Source organism: Parambassis ranga, chromosome 15 (genome assembly GCF_900634625.1).
Source record: "Parambassis ranga chromosome 15, fParRan2.1, whole genome shotgun sequence".
NCBI classification, from domain to species: domain Eukaryota; kingdom Metazoa; phylum Chordata; class Actinopteri; family Ambassidae; genus Parambassis; species Parambassis ranga.
In genome coordinates, this window is record NC_041035.1 from 2,408,475 (window position 1) to 2,434,633 (window position 26,159).

The following is a 26,159-nucleotide window of genomic DNA, read 5'->3' on the forward strand; positions in this document are numbered from 1 at the left end:
TGTTTGGACAGATAAATTGTTTCTGTCCCTCATAACAACTTGTTGCACTTATGATGAGCATTGTCATCATCAGCTCCAGTGATGTGTAATTAGTCTCTGGTATGTTCGGTTTTATCTACTTCCTGCCTCTCACACACAGGTGCTGCTGCTTCAATGTGTTTCACACACACACCCGGACACATGCTGCTGCTTTAATATGCGTGTTTGTGATAGGGAGTAAGTTTTCTGGTGTCATAGCCAGACAATACTACAGCTTATAAGAATTTAACAGGACCCAATACTGGGCCTTAGTACTCACCCCCACCTGTAAGAGTCTGAGACTTTAATACAATTAAAATAAACTGTCAACTTTTCTGCATTGCTTGGCCAAGCTTTGTAATTTGGGCGTTGTGCCCTCTGCCCAGCATGGATCCAGTTTTCAATGCTAGAGATGGGCACTCTGTGGAGATTCATTACGACACGTGTTAAACACAAGGCCTGCAGGCCACATCCCGCCCACTGCAAAGTTCTATTCAGCCCAAAAATGTAAGATTTCAATTTTTCACATAAATGTAAACTACCCACAACATTCCAGTAATATTAACAAAAAACTCAGTCCATTGTTGGTGAGGGAGCACAGCTCAGAGCCTTAATTGTTGTACGGCTGTAAACATTAAAGGTGTTTCAAACCTAAAAGGAAATTGGATGGTGAACATGGTTACAAGATGGACATTGGGGAGTTCAGTGGAAGTAATAACCTGCCTGCTGTGCTTTTTTGCTGTTTAATTAAAGAGAGAGAGAGACGGAGCCATGTGGCACAGCAGCATAACCACCGAAAGTGTGGTCTCTTATGCCACACACTGTCAGTGTCACACACTGACAGTCACACACTGTCACTGTCCCCACCCTGTCCCCACCATCACAGGGAATCATTTTTACTCTTACTAGACTGAGCGGACTGAACATCACGTTACCAGGCAGTGTTGAGAGAACAACTCACACAACTGCTCCTGTTTTTCTTACCTCAGTCAGTCACACAGCAAAAATATTCACTTGCACCAAACGGGTGCACTGTAGAGCCCTGGTCTCTCACATGCAACAGTGGTTGTAGAAGTGGTGAGATAGTTGCAAGCCAGCAGTGCCAGCTTGTCATGTCCTCCTGAATGAGCTGACCACCACTCCAAGGGGCAGTCCTTTATACTAATGTTAGGCTCTGCTCTGTACAAGTGCATGATTCTTTCAGGCATTAAGTTCTCATCTGATTCTGAATCTGACCCATCTGTAAAAGACTCCTTTTCTTGGGTGCTTCATCTTTACACGTCTGTTGAGGTGGGGATTGTTCATGCAGCAGTCCTCCAAGTATGGTCCAAATCCCCTCTCTGTCACACTTTAATCCTTGAAACAAGGATCCAAAGCTGTTGCAATCGTGAGCCATTTATTGTTGATATAGTTTTCTTGATGGGAGTTTAGGTCTTCCTGGAATGCTGTATTAAACCTAGCTTTTTATATGCAGGGTCATCATTAGAGGTTTCCATCACACGATCCTGGTGGCAGAGGGCAGGCAGTACCCTGCAGAGTGCGCAAAATACTTTGTCGGCTAACTGTTCCATGTGTTTTTTTATTACCAATGTGCTGTTTATCGTCTGCCATATCAAGTTGATTTTGCTGCCTGTCACTACCCATCTATCAACTTCCCATTTGCACAAGTGCGATGGTAACTCTACTTGGACTGCCCAACATGCGTTGCCAGAGACGTTTCAAGGACTTTGAGTTATTCTGTGCTGCAGATAGGTTAACAGAGTAGTCAATCTGTGTTAACATGCTAATTTTGAAAGCCCTAGTTATATGTAAACAAAACTTACTTTGCAGTATGAAATTCATTAAACTAATGGCTTATTGCAGTGCATGTTATTGTTAGCATGTCTACATGTTCTGGGTCAAGGCTAGCTCTCTTCTTGGAGACAATGTTTCACAGCTACAGAGAAGAGGTGCTCAGATGGTGTGGAGGCAGCATGAATATATAGGAATGACTTGACTACAATTGCCACAAGGGCTCTAGACTAATTTTTGCAGTGGTTGTACTAGTGCACCCAACTTTTTTTTCTTAGGTGCACCCAAATTTTTTGACTGCATCACACAGTCAAACGGCACTTTTTTCGCTGTCTATAGGCAATATTCAGAAGAAAGGTTACTTACTGCCAAAAAAAGGTGTTGGTGCTTAAAGTGCATCATTGAGCTGTAATTTAAACACCTTAAAGAAGAAAACATACATAAGAAAACATCTTAAGCTAAATAAAATAAAAAGAAAATCTAAAATAAAAGTGTGGCTCAATGTCTTATGGACTAACCTCCATTGCAGTCACATGCCCCTCCGATGGCTTAATGTAGTTTGGCCTTCTTGATCCAAAGATCAAGCTGGTTTAGCCAAGGCCAAAGCCTTGGCTAAACCAGCTTGTCACACTCTCTTTAGCATCAAAACCTTCCAGACATGGCCCTGCTACACTGATTATTAGATTATCAGATCTTTCACTCTGAATGAAGGGACGGATGTCTGATTTGATCGCCTCTCTCACAAACTGCAGCTACACAGGGAGGACCAGGATGATGTGTACAAGGTGCAGGATGTTCTGGGGAAAAATGTATTCAAGAGGTGTTTTAAGCAATGTGTGTGACATAGAAACACACAGTCTTAAGAAAGATCATTAATAAAATCTGACCTTACTCTGAGCAGTAGGGCTCTCTGGTCAACATGAGCTCCCAGCGGCTGAGGTAGGTGTTGTCTTTGAACATCCTGTCAATTAACAGCTTAGAGCCTACAAACTCTTGTTTTGTAAGCTCAGTGTACACCATTCATGAAAATTATGCGGATTACACAGGTAATCAGTGTTCATATGAACAAAATATCAAAGCACACATAATATTGTAGTAATCCACCAGCTACCTTCTCAGAACTGTGAGCAATCCAAGAGAAATGCAAGGCCTCTTGATTCTCTGACCAGCTATTATAATTGAGCATGCACAATAATATAGTTGTGAATGTGACGGCTATGGTTGTGGCAGACTCACAAGCACTCTCCCCTATTGTAAGAACACATTTTTTGTAAAAAAAAAAAAAAAAAAAATGAGTAACAATATTTCTCATTTACATGTTTTTATAAGACAGGTGACTACACTTGTAGTTCTTGTCGCTCATTTTACAATCTGTATTTTTAATTAATTGTTAAAAGTTATACTGACCATGCATACAGCTTGCAAGCTCTCAACTTTAATGACAAAACTCTCAGAAGCAGGTGTTGTAAAGTCTGCTCTGAAATACTAGTATATGACAGCAATCAATGTTTTTTAAATCACCCTTCCAAAAATGTTAAAGCTTTTGGATTATAGTGACACTTATACTCTTATACTCTGTACTTAACTGCATTTAATGTAACTTGATACCTCTGGCACAAGAATTTCCTTCGGGATTAATAAAGTTTTATCTTATCTTATCTTATCTTTTAAACTTCTCTATAAACATTTGATATAGAAAATGAACTTATACATTGGGAGACCAATGTCAAATTAATAACTGTGAAAATGTGTAGTTGAACAAGAGCAGGTGTGCAATGATAGATGAGGGTATGAGATAGGCCAAGCCCCATCTCTTCTGTCATGCAGTTTTCCTTAACAACGTTAGATGTTGCTGTTGCTAGCCTAATCTAAGGTGTGACCACCATCTAGTGGTGAAAGGCTAGTACAGTAGTACTGGACAGAACAGCTGCAGAACATAAAAGCACACAGAGTAACAATTTCAATTCCAACATTTATTAAGTGCAAAAGAATATTTCAGATATCATTCAATGACAGGTGAAACACGAGAAAAATATTGTAGACATGAAATCTGTGAAAAATCCCCGCACAGACATAAATACTCAGTGGAAAAAGGTTAGATTACAATAACATGGCAGTACATGTGGATTTACCCACATAGATATACATGCTAAGGTTATATACAGACTGTAGGTGACATTAATGCTAAACAACCATTTCCTTAAGCCACATCACTTTCAGTTCCCTCTCTGCTGAGCTCACCATATAGTGATTCACCAAACTCATTTTTCATTTCTTTCTTTCTAGTATTTCACAACAACACCACCAAACTGTTCTCACATACATTTACTTTTCATACAGCATGTCTGTCTCTGTGACCTGAGACCAGCTTACAGGCCCACACCACCTTTTTGTCACCAGATTAAAAAAGAAAAGAATGCTGTCAGTAGTACAGAGACACAGTTTCTCTGTCACATCCTCTGTTAATCTGAACAGAGAAGCTAACAAGCTATATCTAAAAGGATACAGTCTCATTCATATCACCAGGATAATCAGTAAATACCAACACTGGCAGTCCTGCCTGTTTCTAAAAATACACTATAAACATGCAATATTTTACTACAACTATACTGTTAAACCCTAACATTATTGTAGATATGATTTACTTTCACTTTGTAATAATGGCATTTTTATGTATTTAAGGCTGAGGGCACTTTGTTTTTTATTGAGACAGGCAAATCTGTAATAGAACGGGATGCTTTAATTTAATAATAAACAGCCTCATATATTGACATTAGGGTCTTTTGCTTCTGTCAAAAGCCTGAAATTAAATTCCACCTATTTTCCCAATTTTATGGTGAATTAATAGATTTCTTTTAAGGATGTGTTATCTGCTAGCAGGACAAGTCTAAACCAAAATTTTCCCCAGCTGTAATTCCACTCTGTACAGGTAAAGCTACATAGGAGAAGAGGAATGACTGCTTGCCAATGTAGCCACTGATTTTTACTGAAATATGTTTAATGTGGGTCAACAGAGAAAGTTGTAGCTTCTGGTTATGTTGTCACAAAGCGGCAGACTATAAACATTCTCCAAAACCTTGGTAAAATATGACACTGCTATGTGTGTCACTCACCACTAGGTGTCGTAAAATCTGAAAGACAGTTACAGTTAACCAGCAACTGTAAGACATAAATTCTTAACACACATGTCCACAAATGTTTGCATACTTAAAAAGTTCACAAATGAGTCTCGTATGTGTGAGATCGGAGTGTAGTTGCAACAACAGCTGACCCTGGAGCTCCAGCTTATACACACTTTTCATTTGTACCTCTGTGTTTACACTCACAGAGTCATGTTGATTGATGTGTTGCTCTGATCCAAAGCCCAGGAAGTAAAAATAACTGCACTTCCTTCCCTCCTTTCTTCTTTTCCTCTTTCAGCCGTGTCTGTCAGACAGAACTTTCCAGAGTAGGGATGTTGACTGAGACAGATGTGTCATCCAAAAGGAGAAGTCAGGCTTTGTAAAGACTGGCACGGCACAGCCTTTTGCCCAGTTCAACCATCTCTGGCTCACAGAGCCGTGTTTTTCAAAGAAAAAGAGCCATCAGCCATCGGAAGAAAAAGAGTTCTTTTATTCATATAGAGATGGAGCTCTGGAGGCTGGGTGGCAGACTGAGGCCCAGAGATGGACTGAGACCCGGCCTGACACTGGGTTGGGTGGGGGCTAAGAGGTCCATACTGAGGTCATTCAGGTTGTGGGGTTCAGAGGTTACAGTGAGGTTGAAGTTGTTGGGTGTAGTATCAAGGTCAGCTGGGGAAAAGCTGGGGGCCACACGGCGGAAGACAAAGTGGAAAGGAGGGGCCTGTGGACGGCTGTGAAGTTCCGCCTTTATCTTCTGAGGGTGTGTGTCTAGAGCCAGCTGCTGGCTGCTGCCCTCCATCACCAGGAACAGGCCATAGTTCTTAGGGTCTAGCACTTTGAACTTGTGGGCACACAGCTGACACACCTCCTCCACTGTGGCATAAGGTCGCACCTGCAAGGTCTTTGCTGTACAGCCAGTGTCCAGCTCCTGCAACGCCACCCGCAGGTAGTTCTGAGGAGAGTAGAAAAGGAAATGAGTTCTGTCACTGACTGGCACCTAAAAATAACGGTAATACAGAATAGTGTTTGTGTGTGCTTACCTGGAAGTCATCAATAGATGGCGCAGATCGCTGGGTTGTACGCCGGCGGTGCCACTGGTGGAGTGTATCTCTGGTCTCAGAGCTCAACACTCTGGCTGCCTGCTCCTCCTGGAAGTTTCTAATCAGGGACATGGCTCCATATGCGCTGGTCAGGTAGTAACCACCTACATGTGACACACACAGGTGGAATGTTATAAACATATGGGGATTTCTAAAAGAATTGTGTGTTTTAGTCTAAGGTTAATTAGGCACCTTCTCCGTGCAGCAGTGAGGGGTCCAGCAGCTCCATCATGTAAAGTATCTCATTGTCCAGATGAGGCATGTCACACTGGGCCAGCACATAGGTCAGCATGGGCAGGAAGTCATCAGCACCATACAGACGACCTGAGACAAAGACACCGTTAGGTGGTGAGATCCAGCGGTTTGTACCAGCCCATCGTGTGATGGGTGTGAGTGATGTCTACCTGAATTGTCCTCCATGATAGTGTAGATGAGCTTGCACACTCTTAGCAGCATGGTAACCTTCTTCTCTGGAGAGTACAGTTTACACATGGTGTGGAACTTGTGTTTGATCTTCTCGATGGCCACAGGGTCTGGAGGAAGAGTGTCGGCCACACCCATTTCCTGCGGCTGCCGGGCCTTTGCCAATGACAGGTTCTCCTTAAGCTCCTGCCAAGCCCCACTGCGCACCTGAAATTCCTGCAGGGCTGCAGTCACCACAGGTTTGAGGGGTTTCAGAACGCACTTGTGCATAGCCTTCTCTAGGACTTGGCCTAAAAAAAGAGGGGAACAGCTAAGCATTACAAACACATCTGTAACTGTAACACTCCCAGCAGCCCAAAGACAACCTGATAAAACATGCAGTGTGTATAACAATGCTGCAGAATCCCAATATCTCCCTGTACCAAACAGCCACTACCACCCAGGGACTTTCTGCATGTAAAACTCCCTTGAATTTGATTTAGACCCTGGTTCCTCTGGTAGTGTCACAGGTAAAGGAACTGAGATCCACTAAATGTTCCTGTTTCCCAGGACGTTTCTTCAGAAGAACCTCAACTAAAGCTAATTGAAACTTAACACATTTAGGAACATGCTGCCATTCTCACCAGTACAGCCATTTATTATGCTATAAAATATAACTTAAGATTAAAGTTGTGAATTTTGTGAAACATTTTCTGATATTACAAATCATTCAATTAATAAATTAAAAAGGACTGAGGATTAATACAACATTTATATAGTATCTTTTTTTCTAACGTACTCAAAATAAAAAACAAAATGTGTTTTTTTTGTTATTTAAAAATACACAAAGCTGTTTACAAGGCCAATATTACTGTTTACTTGCAGCTGGAACCCTTCTGTAAAGGCCAGTGTTGTTCATACTTATAGACCCTAGATTAGCAGGTACCCTTGCAAACTGTTGCAGAGCTGGTTTGTTTATAACACAAGTTGACTGTAAATAGGCAAGAGGCAATGTGTTGTAAACTGCAGTAAATACCCCAAATGAGGTGCACATTCTGAATGTGCTCTCAACATGCTGTATGCTGTTTACATGGTTAGTAGTAGTGGATTCATCAGCTGCATGTGAACAATGTGTTGCCTATAATTTTGTTACACAAGCAGAAATATTTAATACCAACAAGCTGCCATGGAGACTGGTTCATCACAAGCTTTTACCGACTCAGCTCATGCAGTCTGACTAACAACACACACACACACACACCATGATATCATAATACAGACAGGATGGATGCAGACAGAGCTAGCCACAGCACTGCTAAATAAGAATTCTGTGTGTGTTGCTGACTTTTCCTTGAAATACGGTGAAGTCAGCAGTTTGTTTTCTGGATAAGCACATCTGCAGATGCACCGTTTCGACTTGCCATCCACATAAATCAGTCTTTGTCAGCCTGTTTGCTCTGAAGTGTGAGTCCACAGTGGAAACATACTCCACACCTCCTGACATATTTCTACTGGGGTGAATTCAGACAGCTGAGGGTGAGGTGATCAGAGAATCTGTGCCAGCCTCTTAACAACAGCACTCATTCTCGTTTCCTCATTTCCTCACAACACTACACAGTGGCAATAAGAAGCACAGAGAACATGCTGTTTTTCTTTGGCACAGATTAGTACTGAAGAGTGTTGAATCAGTTTGACAGCTATTAACAATCGAGGGTGTGATTCTTTAGTTTTAAATCTCCACGTTATAAACTGGCATTCCTTATTAAACACAAGTATCATTTTCTTTAGCTTCCTTTGATACAATAACAATACTGATCTGTAGCAGCTTCTTCTCCTTTTTCAGTTAGACTAAGTAGCTAGTATGCAGATGTTCTTTTAATCACTCTGACGACAGTGTTTTGTGGTATTTTGTAGATAAAAGGATGAAGATTGTTTGGAATAAAATGAATAGTTGCGTTGCTTGTAGAATGGGGGGGGGGGAGTAATTTGAATATTTAAGTGCCTAATATGAAGAGGCACAGCCATCTGTTGACCTCTCTAATTACCTGTTTTTTTTATTCTATATTCAATGTATCCTGACATGTAACTGATTCCAGTAGTCACACTGTGACAGACAGAGTGGAGTCAGTATATCAGTCAAGGACAGCTAAAACAGGCTATCAGACACTCTGGTGGAACCCACCTGATACAAACATCCTGTCACCAAACATCCTGTCTGTCCTCTTGAAGCCTCTAAGTAATCTCTGATTATCTCGTCCTGGACAATGGTGAAGGCAAATACTGAAGGGATGCTGGATGATCTGTCATAAAATATATAGTTGTATCGACAGTTAACTGTGACCAAGTCCCTAACTACACTCAAAAACACACACAGACAATGGGACTGTGTCTCTTCTAAGTATTGATAGTCTGCTACAACTTCCTGCTAAATGACGCACACCATTAAAATAGTCTTTGTGCCTGTGCTTGAACAAATGACTTGATCATTTAACCACTGAGTTGTATCCTAATGTGAATCTCCTGTGGTGACTAATAAAGGATTATCTTATGTTATTATTGATATAAAATGTTGTAGTGAATGTTCAGTTCTGTATACTGTTTTCCTATCAAGACTTGAGGGAAACATGGAACATCTGTGTACAAGAAGTCAGCAGCCTGTTAACATAAACATCGGGGAAAACCCTGCTGAGGTTATAACATTTTGTGAAACAGCTTCATGGTGCGGAGCTGGCTCTGGCTGGCAGATAAATGGAAAACGACAAACTCCACTGTGCCTACTTCCAGTCTCTTCACCCCGCCTAGACACCCTTTACCAAATATGGCTGGGGTGTGAGCACTAGACAGAACAACATCATCTTCCATATCCATACTGTTTGATGCCTTTAACTGTTTTCCTTGATGCTGCATGTTTATATCTAGACCTAATACATTTAACAAAGGTTGTGTTACTTCTTTTGAAGATAGTACTCAATATTTGTTGAACTTGTGTTGTTTATATTAACACTGCATTAAACCCAGAATACAGGCACTTTAAAGTAGCAGAGAGATAGAGGGGGAAAAAACACAAGCAGGGAATGAATGCAAAGTGTGTCACAGTGAGACAGTGTGTTGGGGGCTTGCCTCTAATCCTCTCACTGTGATTGGAGAGCTGGTATAAAAGAACTGGAGCTGGAGTAAGACAGAGATCGCACGACTTGGCAGACAGCCACCCAGATGCATTTGAGCTTGCCGGCCTCTGAGCTGAGTAGAAAACACTGTCTGAAACCACCACAACAAAATATTGTGCAACTATTCCAAGAAGTATAAACCACAGCAGTTCCCAGTGTAGCATCCCTGTGAAAAACAGGATATTCAGAGAATAGGCACAAGAGGGGGCCGCACACTAACAGGGAACAGGACAGCATTTTCAACCATAGATTAGCTTAGTTTAGCCTTTAGCCTGAACTGGTAGTTGTTGACAGACTAAAACTGGGTTGCCAAAACAGTATTTCTGTTTTCTGTAGTTTCATGAAGTTAGTGTTCATGATATAATATCATTTTAGTTATAGTATGGGCCAAGCTCAATTTATATGAAGCAGTATTTCCAGCAAAGCATCCGAAGCTTTGACTACAGTTTTTAGGCACTGGAAAAACTGTTTTCCAAAGTTCCAAACTAGTACTAGAGTAAATATAACTTAATGCAAAAAATAGAGCGCCCCTTTAAAAAAACTGTTTAGGAAAAATACAAAATGTAAAATGTTAGCACTCCAGCACGGTGTTTACGCCCATTTCATGACTTCATAATTACACCCCTTGCTGAACTATCTGAACCAGGCCAGTAGAAACAGGTTGATGGAGTGGCCTCCTTCCTCTTGAGATAAAACTCTCTTTGTGCTCTCTGTTTACATGTTACTCTGTCCAAGGTCTAATGCAGCCACTGAATCTTGGATAAAGGATTCAGAGCGTTCTTCCGGCAGGTGTTGTGTGTGTGTGATGTTGTGTATCACTGTCTGATCCTCTTTTTAAATGGTATTTAGATGGCATTGGTATAATGAAGGGGAATAAGAAAGGAATGCAAAAATCTTTTTTGGCTTTCTCTCAGATTTTTACTGCGTTATCACTTGCCCCTGCTTTATTATTCAGACTACCCACATACATGACAACTTGCTGTGTATACATGGCTTCACCAGGAGTATATACACAAACACACATAACGTACATCTGTCTACTGACACGTGAGAGCAAGTTTTCCAGTGTCTTCACAGCTAAAGTAGTGAAGTGAAACTGCTGCAACAGAATATCCTCCAACATAGTCTTTCCACAACATTTAAGGCTTCTCCATAAATACATACATAACTGTTTCACACTTCCCGAAATCACACACTCACAGAAATTACTCCCAAAGCACTCCTGGCTGAGCTGAGGATGAGGTCATAATGCTTAGAAGGTAAAAATGTGCCAAAAGAGCAGCAGCAATTTAAGAGGGGTTGAGGAAACTTTTTGGGTACAATTACTGTAATTAAAGCATTTAGCTGGCATTGTTTTCCAGGGGCAGCTAACAGCTACATTTTCAGTGCACAGGAAAACACAATTAAATAGGAAAATATTTCATTTCAAACTCACCTATTTGGTCTTCAGGGATGAGACTCTCGATTGGCGGCTCCATCTCAGAGCTTTGTTGCAGGTAGCTCTTCATCTGAGTGATGAACTGCCGGAGCGTCTGCAGTAGCTCTAGTCCTGAGGCATAGCTCTGCCAAGCCTGGGTGCCAGCACCCTCGCTCATGTAACTCAGATAGTCCTGTACCAGTGAGCCAAAGTACGACCCCTTGTCCCTCGACAACTCTACCACCTTGCGGATTGCCCTCTTCTCAGGCGTCAGCAGTGAGTTGAAAACACCACTCATCTTGCGCAGGTGTCCTTTCAGGGCCTTCTGGAGAACCAATGCACTGGCGCTGGTTCGCCGTTTTGTGCGGTGCCCAGGTGGCACCATCGTTAGGTCTTGGTCTTGGTCCTGATCGCTCTCGAGGCTGACACCATAGTCTGGCTCCTCTTCATCCTCATCCTCGTCATCATCATCATCTTCCTCCATGCTGCAGTAAGGCAGGTGGGATGGTGGGAGGGAGAGGGGAAGGTGGGTGTTAAAATCAGCCACAGTGGGTGGGCTGGGGTCATGCAGAGGGGGAAGAAAGAAGGCTGAAGACTGGGAGAAATCCAGTGAGTCTGAGGAATCTGTGGAAAGGCTCATATCACTGAGGCGTTGGCCACCCCCACTGCATTCCTCCCCTGCTTCTTCTTCACCTTCCACTTTGGCATGCTTGTTTGTTGTCCTTAGGGAAGGGTCAGGAGGACTGCAAAAATCCTGGCTGGTGTTTCTGGCAGCACTTTGCTGGGACTGTTTAGCCCTACTGAGAGCCTTTTCAATGGTCTGGTCCTCTAGCGCCAGATGACACTGGGCATCCTCTTGGCTGGATGGCGAGGCTTTGGCCCGACGTGGTGAAGGGGATAGAGATGACAGAGAGAGGGGCAGTGGTCGACGGGGGATGGATATAGGGGAGCTGATGCTGAGTTTCTTGGGAGGGGAGGATGAGGGGCTGATGCTTAGTGAGGAGCCAAGGCGAGAAAGAAGGCTGCTGCCCCTCTCTTTTTCCTCCACCTTCTCCTTGGGCTCATTGATCCAGGATATCTTTTCGGGCATGCTGCGCTGTCGGATAGGAGGGGCTGAGCGTTGAGGCGTAAAGCGAGGTGGAGGTGGACGGGGAGGTGGGCACTGAGAATCACCTTCTGCACCACTGAGCTTCTGATTGCTGCTGGTTTGATTGTTACTGTCTTGTAGCTGAGTGCTGCTGCCAAGGACCTGCAGGTGTTTTTGATTTGCCTGGTCACAGACTTGAGGAGTGTCTCTACAGGAGTGCTGAGCTTCCTTGTTGTTGGTTTTGTCTGATTTCCCACTCAGGGCCTGCTTTGCTGAGTCAGGGGTGTTGGGAGTTGGGGTCTGTTCAGCACCATCTGGCTGGTGAATCTTTATAAATAGAGGATTGATGAAACACAGTGCTCCATTGGACTGGCAACACTCGAGCTCAGATGGGGTGCGAGTTCGAAGTTGAGGGCGGCCTGAAGCAGGTGTCAGGGACACTGGTCTCAGAGCAGGTGGGGGTGGTCTGTCTGGAGCTACTGCCCCTGATGATGACACTGAGCTCTTCCTTCTGCGACACAGCTGAGCATCCCAGAAGTCTGTGTGAGACAGTGAGAGGAAAATACTTCATAAATATTAAGTGGGTGTCATTTGATACAATTTGTATTTGATACATCTCTCAGTCACTATCTGTAACAAGACCAACTTCATATCAACTAATGAAGCTTACAACTCAGCATCTTAGTAAGTGACTCCTGTTATTTTTGTAAGGCAAATATGCACATAAAGATCAAACTAGGCATCTAGGATATCATCACACCTAAAGCACATACATAATTGCCAGGTTGATTCACAGCGACCACACGGCTGGCCAGTTGAGTTTGTTTAAATGTTTGATCTCAAGAAACTTCTTCCCTTTCACACAAAAAAAGAATCTATGAGGACAAAACTACTGGCTCTAACAGTTAAGCCCCATGAGCCAAAAAATTACAACTTTCAGTAGTCAAATACAGTCTAATTATAGTATATGCAACATGAGGAATATAAACGAGTCCAGTTTATATTATATTTATATTTATATATATTAAGTATGAGTTATGGACTGCTACAGTAGTAAATCTATGGTGATGGTACTGGCCAGCTAACAGGAAAACCCCCTATTTCCATTAAGTAGTAAATCAAAAAGGGGAAGTAAAGTGAGAGATGGTGTCACTGCACCAAAATTACACCCACTAAGTATGCTGATTTGCTGATCACCAAGCTATGCCAATTACTGGAAGCTGCCCTGTCTTGTCTTGTTTTCCCCGTTTTTGCGAAACTGCATTACTTGCCTTCCAACTCAGCCGTACAGTAAAGCGGCTGTGAAAACGGCAAAATGCCTAAATGTGTTTACATCCATGAGTCCTGCCAGAATTACTGCTTTTATCATACACAGAAACATCACTTTATTGGACACAACCATGTTTAGCCTTTAGACCCATACCACACAGAACAAACCAAGACAGACACCCAGCAGTGTAAACAATGCCGCATGAGGAATACTAGTGCCAGACACAGTGCAGCTCCTTCACACAAGCACCCAACAGAAAAGAGGGCAACAATACTCACTGTGGTCCCAAAGCTGAATGACACAAATGAGCTGTTGATCTGTAAGTCTCCTTTTCTATGGTGCAGTAAAATGCACTGCCTCCACGAGCTGAAACTCCTTTGGTTTCTCTGCCGTGCTCACAGTCAGTGTTGTGAGTCACTTGCGCTAATGATTGTGTGGGCGGGCTGTTAGCACACTGCTCCCACCTCCCTCCCTCCCTTTCCACTGAAGTTGCGTGGTCTCTGTTTTCACACTGAGGCAAGTTTTCCTTTTTCCCTTCTACTCATGTGTACACATATTTTTCAGTTTCTCTGAGTGAATTATAGGTCTAGGTAAGACATTTTTGACTCACACTTACTGTACAGAGACAGGAATGTGGTTTAGCGTTGTGGATGTAAGAACCAGGAAAGTCAAGGGCATCACAAAGACAGATTTGACAGCTGAACTGTTGCCAAAAATAGGGTTAGCAGTAGCACCACAGTAGTTATGTCAAGATAAGTGGCACAATTTGCCTTGTGTGTCAGATTAGTAAACTATACAAACAATAGACTATATGTTTGCATGTATGGTTTATCTTAGCTAAGGCAAACCTGCAGCAGAGCAAACTAAAATAAATCTTATTGCTAAATTGCTTGTACTGCAGCTGCAGAGGAAAACAGAGATTTGACTGTAACTTTTAGCCAGAGATTAAAGCCACTTTTAACCCTCTTTATTAAACGTTCAACTGAAAAACGCTGACCAGTTGCTAAAAGTGGCCTGCACGCAGCTTTTAGTGAGTAATAATACAGTGAGTAATACAAATTACACAGAAACGGTCCCATAAATATGCTAACTGAGCTTTTACTCTGTCAACAACGTGTTGGAAGTCTGTTGTAATTTATGTATCTGTTTTTCTTGAAGTAATGTAAAACTGAATGACTGAAGTTGGAAAGAAGACAAACTTAAAGTCCACTTTCTAGCTTTGTCTAGAGCTTTTAAGTCAAATTCTGCTTGACGCAGAGGCAAACACTGATGAAACAATTTGAATAATACTTCAATAAGTCAACAGTCCTCTAATCTCTGCTGTCACATGTGAAAGCAATGCACACACACAGTATTGTTTGAATGTGCGTCAGGACTGTCTTCTGGTTTAACTTCAAAGCCACTCCATTACCTTCATAGACACAAAACACACCATTGTCTCACCTCACTAAACAGGAGGTCTTTGATGAATGAATGAAAAAGGGAGACAATAAGGAGAAACTAATGTGGGGGAAATTGTGGAGGAAACGTCTGTGTTTGGAAAAAAAAAATCCCTACCACATTAAAGAGAGTGTACCATGGAATCATTGTGTGTTATCGCAACAGAGTCTTAAAGAAGCTGTCAGACTGATGGACACTGGAGGCCTGATAGAGTCAGCCCGGACTACACGTGATAGCTAAGATCTGATTCACAGCAGCAGAGCCTGAATGGACAGAAAGGTCACTGAGTGGGTTATGAAAAGGGAAGTTTAGTGGAAGTTAAATCCAACAACACCTACGCACTTTTAATCACTATTTCTCTGAGCTAAATTAAGAAACAAACTTAAAATGGTGGTATTAGATAGACATAAGTCAATATAAATGATACTTTATGAATTTGCTCCAGAGGGGCCCAGCTCTACCCTGAATCCATGCCCAGCTGAGCAGCACTGATGTGGGCCTGCAAGAGGCTTTTGTCCCCCAGGGATGAGTCATTAAGTACTGGCATGCCAGTTAACCCTTTAAGAAGTGGGCAGTGCAGTTTGGATGGACTTTACAAGTGTCATGCCTTAGGAAAGAAAAAAAACGTAATTTTTTACACACAACAGATGTGGAATGAAGAAAAAGACTTTCGGTGTCTTAAAGAGGCTGGTGGGGGAATGCTTATCTATCTGGCTACAAAGAACTGATGCAATATTTACAATAATTGCTTCGGTCTGACAGTAGAGTTAATGCAAAGGGGAAGATTTCTAACTCAAAACACAGCTCAGTAGTACTCCACTGCATACATGACCTACTATAGGTCCTTTATGCAGACGTTCATACATGGCAGAGATTTCTCAGTCTGTGAGAGCTCCTAGATCAGGGGTCACCAACTGGTGGACCGCGGCCCGGGTCCGGACCCAGAAGCCGTCCCATACGGACCCGAACTTATAGTCCAAACAGCAGGTTATTCTTTAAAACCTGATGGGGCGCTTCTATTTTAACTGCCGCAGCTTTTATTGACTTTACGGTAGTGGCTTAGCGCACAAGGAAACGCACAGACCAATTGCACACGAGTTTATCCATCCCATAACCAGCATCGGATGGAGGAGGATGAGGGAGGAGATTACAGATTATTTTCAAGCATACTGAATGGAAATGATATTTGAACATTTTAGCTGGCATAAGTTATGTTATCTAGAGGTGGATATGTAGCAAAGTATTGTTCAAGTAGTAAAGTAAATTAAACAAAAACTTTGTCTGAAGTGATAGTGTTTCCAGCAGATGAACATACACGAAAATATATATGTATATATTCAGACCTTTGCTTCGAGAAATTTTCTCTAACTGGACCTCCTCAACCATAGTTGAATACCCCTGTTCTAGACGACTTGTACACTAATGCATCTGCTGCTTTGCTTACATACAAGTTACAAGTTTCCCACAATAGACTATTAATTTGTAGAAATGTAAATTGCAAATGTTCATATATATCTTTCTGGTTACAGAGAATCACTCTCTGCATGCTTGTCCCGGAGACTTATATATTGAATACAAGTAAGACAACAAACCTGCTCCAAGTTTAGCAACTTCGTCAAGATCAGCAAAAGTCCTTGCTGAAGAAATGGCCTCTGGAAGCTTCAGTGTGAAGGGCAACACATCCCTGACAAAACGAGAAAAGACAGAGTCAAAGACTAGAAAAAGGAAAAGTGAGAGGGAGCCTAAATGCCTATTCCTAAAAGTATGTGAGTCACTGAGTTGGAAATGAGCCTGGGTGTGGATTTAGAGGGTAATATGTGCCGGCTGCTCTCTGCCCTGTGGGTCTTTTACAAGACCTTCCAAAGCTTTTAAAAGGTTCCAAAGGTTTTAGTTGAGCAAAAGTGAGTGATCAAAGCTGAAAATTAAGGAAAGACATTTCTTAAGCAAACCTTACAGTGAGTGAATGAATGCTGCTGTTGCGTACATACAGATTTGTACAAACACAACATTTTTATTTTGTTATGTGTAACAATACCACAGTCATGCTCTATTTTGACCACTCGCTAATCTAAAAATGCATCTTGTGGATTTTTTCCCTGTCCTTTAAACTTCCTACATAGCATTTTTGTATTGAATGTAACTGTTCCATTCTTACTAGTGAAAACAATAACATGTGTAAGTTTGTATTGTGAAGAGCAGTTTGGTATTAAGACGATTCACCCCAACTAGCAGTGGAGTAAAGTATTTTTGTGTCATAGATGCTATTTATGTATTGAAACAACAGGTAACAAATAAGTGTTAAATAGTTTACACGTCTTCCTGTAGTCATGAGTCATAGTGACTGGTGAACTCACCTGCTGATGCAGCAGAAAGCCATGAGGCGGAAAAGGTCAGCAAAGCTCAAGCCTGATCCTTCCAGAGAGAATGCTGTAGGAGCAAAATACAAAGAAAACAATCTGAAAGGCAGCCAGTCTTTTTTTATTATTATTCTGGTTCAGATAACTGATTCTACAATTCTTATGTTTAAACGTATTTCTCTGGCAAAGAGGACAGAGCTGCACAAGCAGTGATATATTTCTTTGTAAACTATAAATTAACTTCTTGCACCAACTACTTTCCAATGATTGCTTCATGAGTTTGTAACAGAACACTGCAGGGAAATGGCTTGCACAAATACTTCAGAGAAGGAAATTCTTGACATGCATACGATTAAGAATATATTGAACAATAAACTTGTTTTTGTCACAGCATAGATAGGTGAGGTATGATGAAAAAATAAAAAGGGTAAATCAATAACATCTGGAAAGCAGCACACCCATGTACAAGTGCCATCCTCTACAGCATTTAAAATCCTTTTAGCTACAATAATCACACTGTGTTTATTCATTTCTGGTTGTATGGCTATATTTTACATTAAACAGAATTCTATAAGGTCAAGTTTTTTTTTTTTTAAATATAGGTCAGAGAGTCATTCAAATTCTATCTGTAGACATGCAAATATGGGAGATTGAAAGACTTAAAAAGGTACAAAAGTCTATCTCACCCCTGCACCTTGTTTACTGTAAGAACAACAAGGTCAGGGCAGTGGTGAGTCAATGTAACTCCAAGTATGGACACTTTAAGACTTTACATACTAGTGTTGGCTGCAATATTTGGAATGTAAACTGCAGTGCCGATTAATGAAACACATCACACATCAAATCTGAGGAAACAAAAAGCTAAAAACAGTATCGGATAGCCTGAATGCCAAGTCCACGGCACCTGCAGCAGCAGCTAACATTAGCAGCTACGTTTGAATTGGCACCCTCTACTTTTACACATTACCTAGGTGGATACACTGGTATTATAGGAGACACTTTTTTCAATGAGAAGATTGTTAATTTAACAAAGCCACTTGTGATTTTAATAATACATTAAATACGTAGATGCAGGAAGCTGGCACACAAAGTAAAATTTTAATGTAATAGCTATATAAATATTTTTTCAAATAGTGTTATTTTACATTCAATTTCGGTGTTTTTCATTAAATGCTACACACCTTGTGTGGCCTGTCAGCCTATATCTTATTACTTGCACAGAACAAGGCAACAACTGGATGTCACTTAATAATTCTCCAGTAACCAAGACAAAACCGAGACAAATAAGTCACTCAGTACAAAATATTTTTTTGTTATAAGGGGTGCCTTATAATGCTCATTTATTGCGACAGTGATTTTGGCAATGATTTTGCTCTATGATCTATTTTCCTAAGAAATTACCAACAACAAAAATATGGGCTAGCAGTAACTACCTGTGCTTCCAAGACAATTCCCGTAAAGTTAGTAGTGTCTCAGACACTACTAACTTTACTAACTTTATTGATAATGTGATGAATGCAAATACAGTGATAAATTCAAATTTATGGGATAGGTTCACACAAGCACATGTAGTCCTTAAAATGAATAAATGTGTTGCAAAATGTTGCATGACGCACCCATCTCCCGGGATCTTACAACTGCGGCACAGTGAACAATTTACATAAAATAATGACATCTGTTTTTTTCTTATAGTGTTAATTATGCTACTTCTGAAATCAAATTCTCAGTTTTGTATTACTCTACAGTCCACACCCTTTACCAGCAGTTAGGACAAAGAAAAGGGGAGTAAAGTTTGCAGAGTGTAGTGATTCACACGTAGCAGATATTATCACTATGTAAGCATTTGGAAATTCCAAACAGGTACTGACAGAGACAAATGTCAGCACACACACAGGTATAAAAAGACAGGATGTGTTCAGAGTTGCTGAGTGAACGTTTCAGGAAAATCCGTCTTTATAGGACTGAAACTAAGGAGTTTGGAGTTCAGTTTTTTTGTGGGCTCCTATTTAACATTTAAGATATCCGTTTTATTAACTTTTAGATGCAGCTAAAAAGTGCTTCACAGAAAGCCTGGAAAGGGCAAAAAAAAAAACAGAAAAACATTTAAGATGCTTACTGTACTGGCTCTCCTTGACAGAGAATTCTTTGACGGGAACTGCAGAGTCTTTGTCCATCCGGAGAGATATAACTTTCCTCTGCAGGCTAGTTGACTTCCGGACCACAAATGTCTATAAGCCAGAAGGAAGAAACACCCACTCATAATACTTATCTCAACATTTGCAGAAGAAGGCACAAGCTACAATCCTATACCATACGTCTGGTTTTTGTGTCATACTCAAGTGAAAGTGTTTATTGTCGTTACAGAGGCATGACTTTGCAGTTTTGTTGTGTATTATTACTGTATGTGTTAATGCCCTTACCCCAGTAGGCTGGTTCTGCAGTATGCGTGTGGCTTCCTGTTGGCTAAGGCCCAGCTGCAGCCACACAGCATGTGTGTGCACCAGTCTGTCCAGAACACTGAGCCGCCTGTGGAGTGAGTCGTAGCCAGAGTCTCTTGCTCCAGCCAGCCCTGTGGCAATCCCAGCACAAGGTGAAGCCTGCAAGAAGAGGCCTCCTACTTCTTCACCCAGGCTAATAATTAAAGGACAAAGCAAAAAATATATATATATATTTATGTAAAAATCTAACACAATGTTGCAGCAGATACAAACACAGGATTTTTTAAACTCTAGGGTGACAGTATATCTGTGGATGCTCTCATTCATCCAGGTCATAGTCATTTCCAAGAGTTTAATCGAGGCAACTGGACTCAAGGATTGTTTTTTGAAGACGTTTTGCCACTCCCCCAAGTGGCTTCTTCAGGCCTCTGTGGGTGGATCTCGCAGGAGCTCACATGACTAAGATCCCTATAGTTGGCCAGTTAACGACCAGAAACTGTGGGATGAAGGGACAGGGTTGTGAACAGGTGAGAGCTGTTGCCTCACTAGTTGCTAGTTGACGGCCCATCGTTAGAGTTTGAGTGGGAGTGAAGTCTGCTAGGAAGGGATGAAAGGACAGAGTTGTAAACAGGTGAGAGCTGATGCCTCAGCCCTCCCCCTCTGTTTAGAGAAGGTTTTTCCAATTTCACATAGATGGCTTCTTTGACTCCTCTTTCATACCATCTGTCCTCCCTGTCTAGGATTTTGACATTATCCTCAAAGGAATGACCACTGTCTTTGAGGTGGAGGTGAACTGCTGAGTCTTGTCCTGAGGAGGTGGCTCTCCTGTGCTGAGCCATCCTTCTGTGTAGTGGTTGTTTGGTTTCACCAATGTAGAGATCAGAGCATTCCTCACTGCACTGAACTGCATAGATTACATTGCTCTGTCTGTCCCTGGGAGTTTTGTCCTTGGGGTGGACCAGTTTTTGTCTCAGTGTAGAGCTGGGTTTAGAGTGTACTAGGATCTGATGTGCATTGAAAATCCTTCTGAGTTTCTCAGAAACTCCTGATACGTGATGACAATGTTTTTTCGGTGTGACTGGTCCTGTTCTGGTTGGGCTGTCTGCTGCTCTTTACTTTTGCCAGCTTTCACCAGGGCCCAGTTTGGATAGCCACAAGTTCTGAGTGCTGTGTTTACTAGTTTTTGCTCCTTAGTTCTACCTTCTGTCTCTGTGGGTATTGTTTGTGCCCGGTGTTGTAGGGTCCTGATGACCCCCAGCTTATGCTCCTGTGGGTGGCGTGAGTCAAAAAGTAGATATTGGTCTGTGTGGGTTGGTTTCCTGTAGACCTCAATGCTTAGGCCCCTGTCTGCTTCAGTGTGAACAAGGCAGTCAAGAAATGCCAGACTGTTGTCTTTGACATCCTCCCGAGTGAATTGGATGTTTTTGTCCACTGCATTTAAGCGTTTGGTGAAGTGCTCCACTTCACCAGCTCGGATCTTCACCCATGTGTCAGCTACATATCTGAACCAGTGGGATGGAGCTGTTCCTGGGAAGGAAGCTAGGGCTCTAGCCTCCACCATTTCCATGTAAAGGTTGGCCACAATTGGGGATACAGGTGACAAAAACACAGCCATGTTTTTGTCTGTAGAATTTCTCATTGTACTTGAAATATGTGGTGTTTAGGCAGATGTCCAGTAGATCACATATGTGGTCTGGTGTTAAGAGGGTTCTGTCTGCAACTGTGTTGTCCCGGGCCAGCTGTTCTCTCACCATCTTAGGCCATCTATCTTCCATAGATACATGGAATGGATTCTCCAGGGTAAAGCTGGTAGTACAGCTTTGTTAATTACTTTCTCTTTTTCCAATGTTTGTAGACAGTTGACCATTTTTTGCTTATATTGATTAGTTGGATCCCTCTTAAGTGACTCATAGGTGTTTGTGTCATTGAGGAGGTCCATGATTTTGGAGTGGTAGTCCTCTGTGTTTAATACCACTGTGCATCTGCCTTTGTCTGCTGGAAGGATAGTGATGTCTTTGTCCCTTTTTAGGCTTGTTACAGCTTTTCTCTTCAGGTGTTACTGCAATCTATCAGGTGCTGACTAACTCAGTTTTTTTATGATTCATAAATTCAAAAATAAAGAGAACTTACTGGAAAACATGACCAGCCAACCTCTTTCACACTTCCTCAACAACCAACAGGTACTTTTAGAATTCTAAAGAAACTGTCTCTTACAAGAGGAATTAAAAACAAATGTACACTGAACATTCCAGCTAAGGTGCTCAGTTGAAATAAGAGAAAGGTTTGTGTGCCAAAGAACAAGATTCTCTGCAAGATTAAGATGTGATTAGTACGGTTTAATGACAATCAGGAAACACACTTTGCATCACATTTCCCGGACAGCTTAACATCTGTCATACAATCTGCTGATTGTTGACATAACTTGAGCCAATATCTGCTCATCACCTTTCACACATTCTTACACGCAACCCATCTGTTAACAGGATCCTGTCAGGAGTGCTATCTGCTGGTTGTTAGGGGGAACTGCAACACCAAACAGGGCTTCAAAAAAAGTGTGTGCTCACCCCAGAAGTGTTTCTGTCTTCTGGTCTCCTTCTGCAGACGGCGTCTTTTTACCCATCTCCTTCTTCAGAGTGCCGATTTCCCAGGCAAACGAGTCAATCAGCTACAAAGAGACAGATGAGCTGAATTTTAAGTTCATTCAGTTCCTGTATAGGACTGATTAATGGTTCAGACTGTTTTTATGGATTTTGGTGATAATAGTGGCTATTTCTGCTTCAAATGGAACTAAATGCCAATCTGTGTGTGGTTCTAAAAGCACCAGTATGTCAATTAAAAACCTCAACAGCAATGTCTTTTTCTAGAAGGTACTCAAGTTACTTTCTAAATTTCTTGAGTTAAATTTCACTGGCCTCTTTCTAAATAATTTCATGAAGGAAATAACCATAACAGCTGACAAGGTCTAGGGATTATCCATATATATTAAACACTTGAGCCACCAGAATAATCTGCATATTGGATGTTGGGATTTCAGGGTGAGCTGTCTATGTTTTTAAGTTAATGGACTAGAAAATGGATTTTGTCAATAAATGTCATTTTGAAGAGAGAGCAAGGGAGAGAGAGAGTGTGTGTGTGTATGCGCACACGCATGCTTCCTATTGACTAACCTGACTTGCTACAGAGGAAACAATTCTTTCTGTTGGAACACTTTATAGTTTAATTAGCGAATGTGCACAAATTCAGGATTTAGATAACTACTGATGTTTTCCATTGTTGCAGAGAAGCAACCTGATTTTAGCTGTTCTTTTGAATCAATGCTGGTTTACCATGGCTAAGTTGTGCTTTAGGACCAAATGAAGACTGCCATTCAGACGCTAGAAGCACCATAAGCTCAGATGGGCAAAAATAAATGCAGTAAAATCTGTAGAAGTAATTTATAAAATGACACAATCTAGGCAGCTCTTGCCAGCAGAGGTCTCCATTTCAAACCTCAATCTTGTGCACACAAATCCAGAAAAACCAGCAGCAGTAACAGACACCAAGGTCTCATCCAACACCTCATATGCTACATGTTATATGAGCTAAATTCTTATTCGTGTGTTACTAAAAATGCAACACCAAAGTTAATCTCTCTTGTAAGACTTCTCTTTACAATTATCCTCCTGAAATTTGACCCTGAATTTCCTCAGTGTGACAGTGGTGTAATTAGTTTCATTTCCCAGTTATCTGTCTAGATGGTGAGTGTTCCTGTTGGGCAACCCCAACAGCAGCTTCAACAGATCAAGGAAACAATGAGCTCAGCTGTTTGACAGGAAATCATAAAGTTGGACGGCTTCATTTTTTTTTTTTTTTTTTTTAAAAAGGCACATGACGTTCACAACCTCAGACATTTACAATGCAAGGATCACTTACTGGATAAAGCCAAAGAAACCAACCTGCATTTTACAATGGAAAAGTTTTTTGTCGTTGTTTTTAACCTTTTTTAAAACATATAGCTTGTATAGCGATTATATATATCTGAAGTTAATCTACTCATGTTATTTTTTTAAATTTTGTAAAAATGATTTTAAAGTTAAATAAAAACTTTAAGCTGTTACTGAAAATCTGTTATGGCCATATTTACCAAGGAAACTGCCACTGGCACAATGTTTTCACAGGAGCTGCTACATTCAACAAAATCATCCTTCAGGTGTCACAAGGAAAGTATGCATGCTCGGCATTGAGCCTGGCCGGACGCCAAAGAGGGCAGAATAAACATTCAGAAAGACGCAAACGTAACTTGCTTCATCTAGCTGCATCTACCCGTAGCATGTTACTGGACAGAGCATTCAGCTCCCATACACAACAAACCAATGCTCTGTGTAATCTGACATCTTTCTATTTGAACTAGCAGTAACATTTTCAACAGTTCAGTGCCGTATTTGTTGGATTAAATCACACAGGCCAGCCTTTTATTCTCAGATGCATCAGTGAGCCTTGGCTACCCTTGACTCTGTGGCTGGTTCGACTCTCTTCCTTCCTCTTTTCCACACCACTGCAGACTGGGAACAGCCCCAATAGCTGCATGTTTGGAGATGGTCTGACCTAGTTGTCTATCTTTACAGTTTGGTCCTTGTTAAAACTGCACTAATCCTTCTGTGGCCGAATTTTCCTGACTCTAACATCAACTTTAAGGACAAAATACATGCCACTCACTGACAGGTGCCATAGTAACAATAATCAGTGTTAATAACTTCATCTGTCAGTGGTCAGAAACGCATAGCTAAAGAGCGTATACTCCTAAAGGGTGTACACAAACCTGTGCATTTCCAACAATTGTTTGTTGGATCAACAGGACCATTCGCTATGAGGGAACCTTTTACACAAAACAACCTCTAAACCTGACAAGACGCTAAGTAAATAGGTAATTTGCAGCCCATGGTTATTCAAGAATGTAAAGAAGGGAGAAGAAGGGAACTTAGAAATACTACGAGGATAGTGTGTGTACAGTGGACTATACAATCCTGTGTAGTGTGGACATTAGAATCAATGATGACTCAGAGCGGGAACACCCATTCTTGTGTGTTGTCTGCAGACGTCACATGGATGCAGACACAAAAACACTGCTTGACTTCATAGCTGAAATCACTAAAACAGTGCTACCTCGTTTCCCACATAGATTTTACTTATATATTATATAGTATATTAGCTGATCCACTTGAGCATTTTTTACTTTTATTTCATACGTCTGACAGAAGACATCTCCCTGATAACAAAACCATTGTTTCTCTCTCCTTGCTGTAACCCTAAAATTCCCATATATATATATAATAATCATGCTAATGATTTTAAATTTAACTCTGACATATATTACACTAATAACATGTGTAATATGTGTAATAATACATATACACTTGATGACATTGCTAATTTGTGAGGCATGGTTACACTACATGCCATGTGTGTTGTGGGCTGGTCAGTAAGTATTACTGACTACAGATAAACAGTAACACAGGCTTTACATCAGGTACACCAAGTTGGCAAGGATCCGTCTTTGAACTGCTTTTATCAGGTAGATAAGCAGCACACTAACTGCAGATATGCTGTACCACATGATTTGTAGAGAAGGTTGAAGCAAGGCGTCTGGACTTGTAGAGTTTTCTAGAAGACGTTTCGCTGCTCATCCAAGCAGCTTCATCAGTTCTAACTGTTCAACTGTTCAACTGTTCAACAGTTAGAACTGATGAAGCTGCTTGGATGAGCAGCGAAACGTCTTCTAGAAAACTCTACAAGTCCAGACGCCTTGCTTCAACCTTCTCTACGTATGATGACCTGGATGACTGAGAATCTTCATCAACACATACCACATGATTTGTTTTCCCAAATCAGAGTTCCTCTTGTATGTTTCTTTTAATAATAAATTATACATGACAAAAATAAACTGATGTCATATCTCTAAATCTGTAAAATGGGGAAATAACCTAAAGTCCAGTGTCTTATTGCATAGTGAATCTGATGCTTAAATCTGTGCTGATGAATAATACAGATTTACAAAAACAATAAATAAAATAAATAAATAAAATATAAATAAATAAAAAGCTTCACGGGAAAAAACCCACAAAGCTGTACACAGGCCGGTTTCACCTCTCTCCTCATCCTCTTTAATCTTTTACCAGGTTTACCCTCTAACTGAAAGGTTCAGTACCCCTACCCGTAGCTCCCTGCTTGGAGCCAGATGTGCCTGCAGCAGTCTGTGACCACACAGACATCTACATCTTCTAAATACCCCGAGTAACACACCTTAAAGAAACTGCCCTTCCTCTCATGCTTGCAGGGTTGACTGATGACACTTGTAGACATGTTGTCTCTGTGGTCTTCTCTGTATCTGTTAAAAAAAGGAAAACATACATTACAGATATGTAAAGAAAGAAAAACAAGGCCACTCAAGATCAGCCATAAGGTGCAAAGGTATGTGAAAGAGTAATTCAGCTCTTCTGGGTCATTAAGAGTTGGTGAGGTCACATGTAGCAGCAGTGTGTCTGGTTGAACCTGAGCAGCATCATTGTTGGGA

The 26,159-nt window shown here is 41.3% G+C and overlaps 1 protein-coding gene across 1 annotated transcript in view; it reads right to left on the minus strand.

Moving 5' to 3' along the window:
• Positions 1-3,761: 3,761 nt before the first annotated feature.
• The window catches only part of rin2a (Ras and Rab interactor 2a), a 34,768-nt gene continuing 12,370 nt past the window's right edge, over positions 3,762-26,159 (minus strand). Inside the window, exons 2-12 of the mRNA XM_028422766.1 lie at positions 25,889-25,973; positions 22,174-22,274; positions 19,592-19,802; positions 19,288-19,399; positions 17,169-17,241; positions 16,407-16,498; positions 11,036-12,643; positions 6,436-6,744; positions 6,224-6,355; positions 5,972-6,135; positions 3,762-5,883 (exon numbers count right to left, since the gene is read on the minus strand). Coding sequence (XP_028278567.1) covers positions 5,425-5,883; positions 5,972-6,135; positions 6,224-6,355; positions 6,436-6,744; positions 11,036-12,643; positions 16,407-16,498; positions 17,169-17,241; positions 19,288-19,399; positions 19,592-19,802; positions 22,174-22,274; positions 25,889-25,948 — 3,321 coding nt within the window. The 5' untranslated portion in view covers positions 25,949-25,973 and the 3' untranslated portion in view covers positions 3,762-5,424. The remainder of the gene's footprint in view (positions 5,884-5,971; positions 6,136-6,223; positions 6,356-6,435; positions 6,745-11,035; positions 12,644-16,406; positions 16,499-17,168; positions 17,242-19,287; positions 19,400-19,591; positions 19,803-22,173; positions 22,275-25,888; positions 25,974-26,159) is intronic.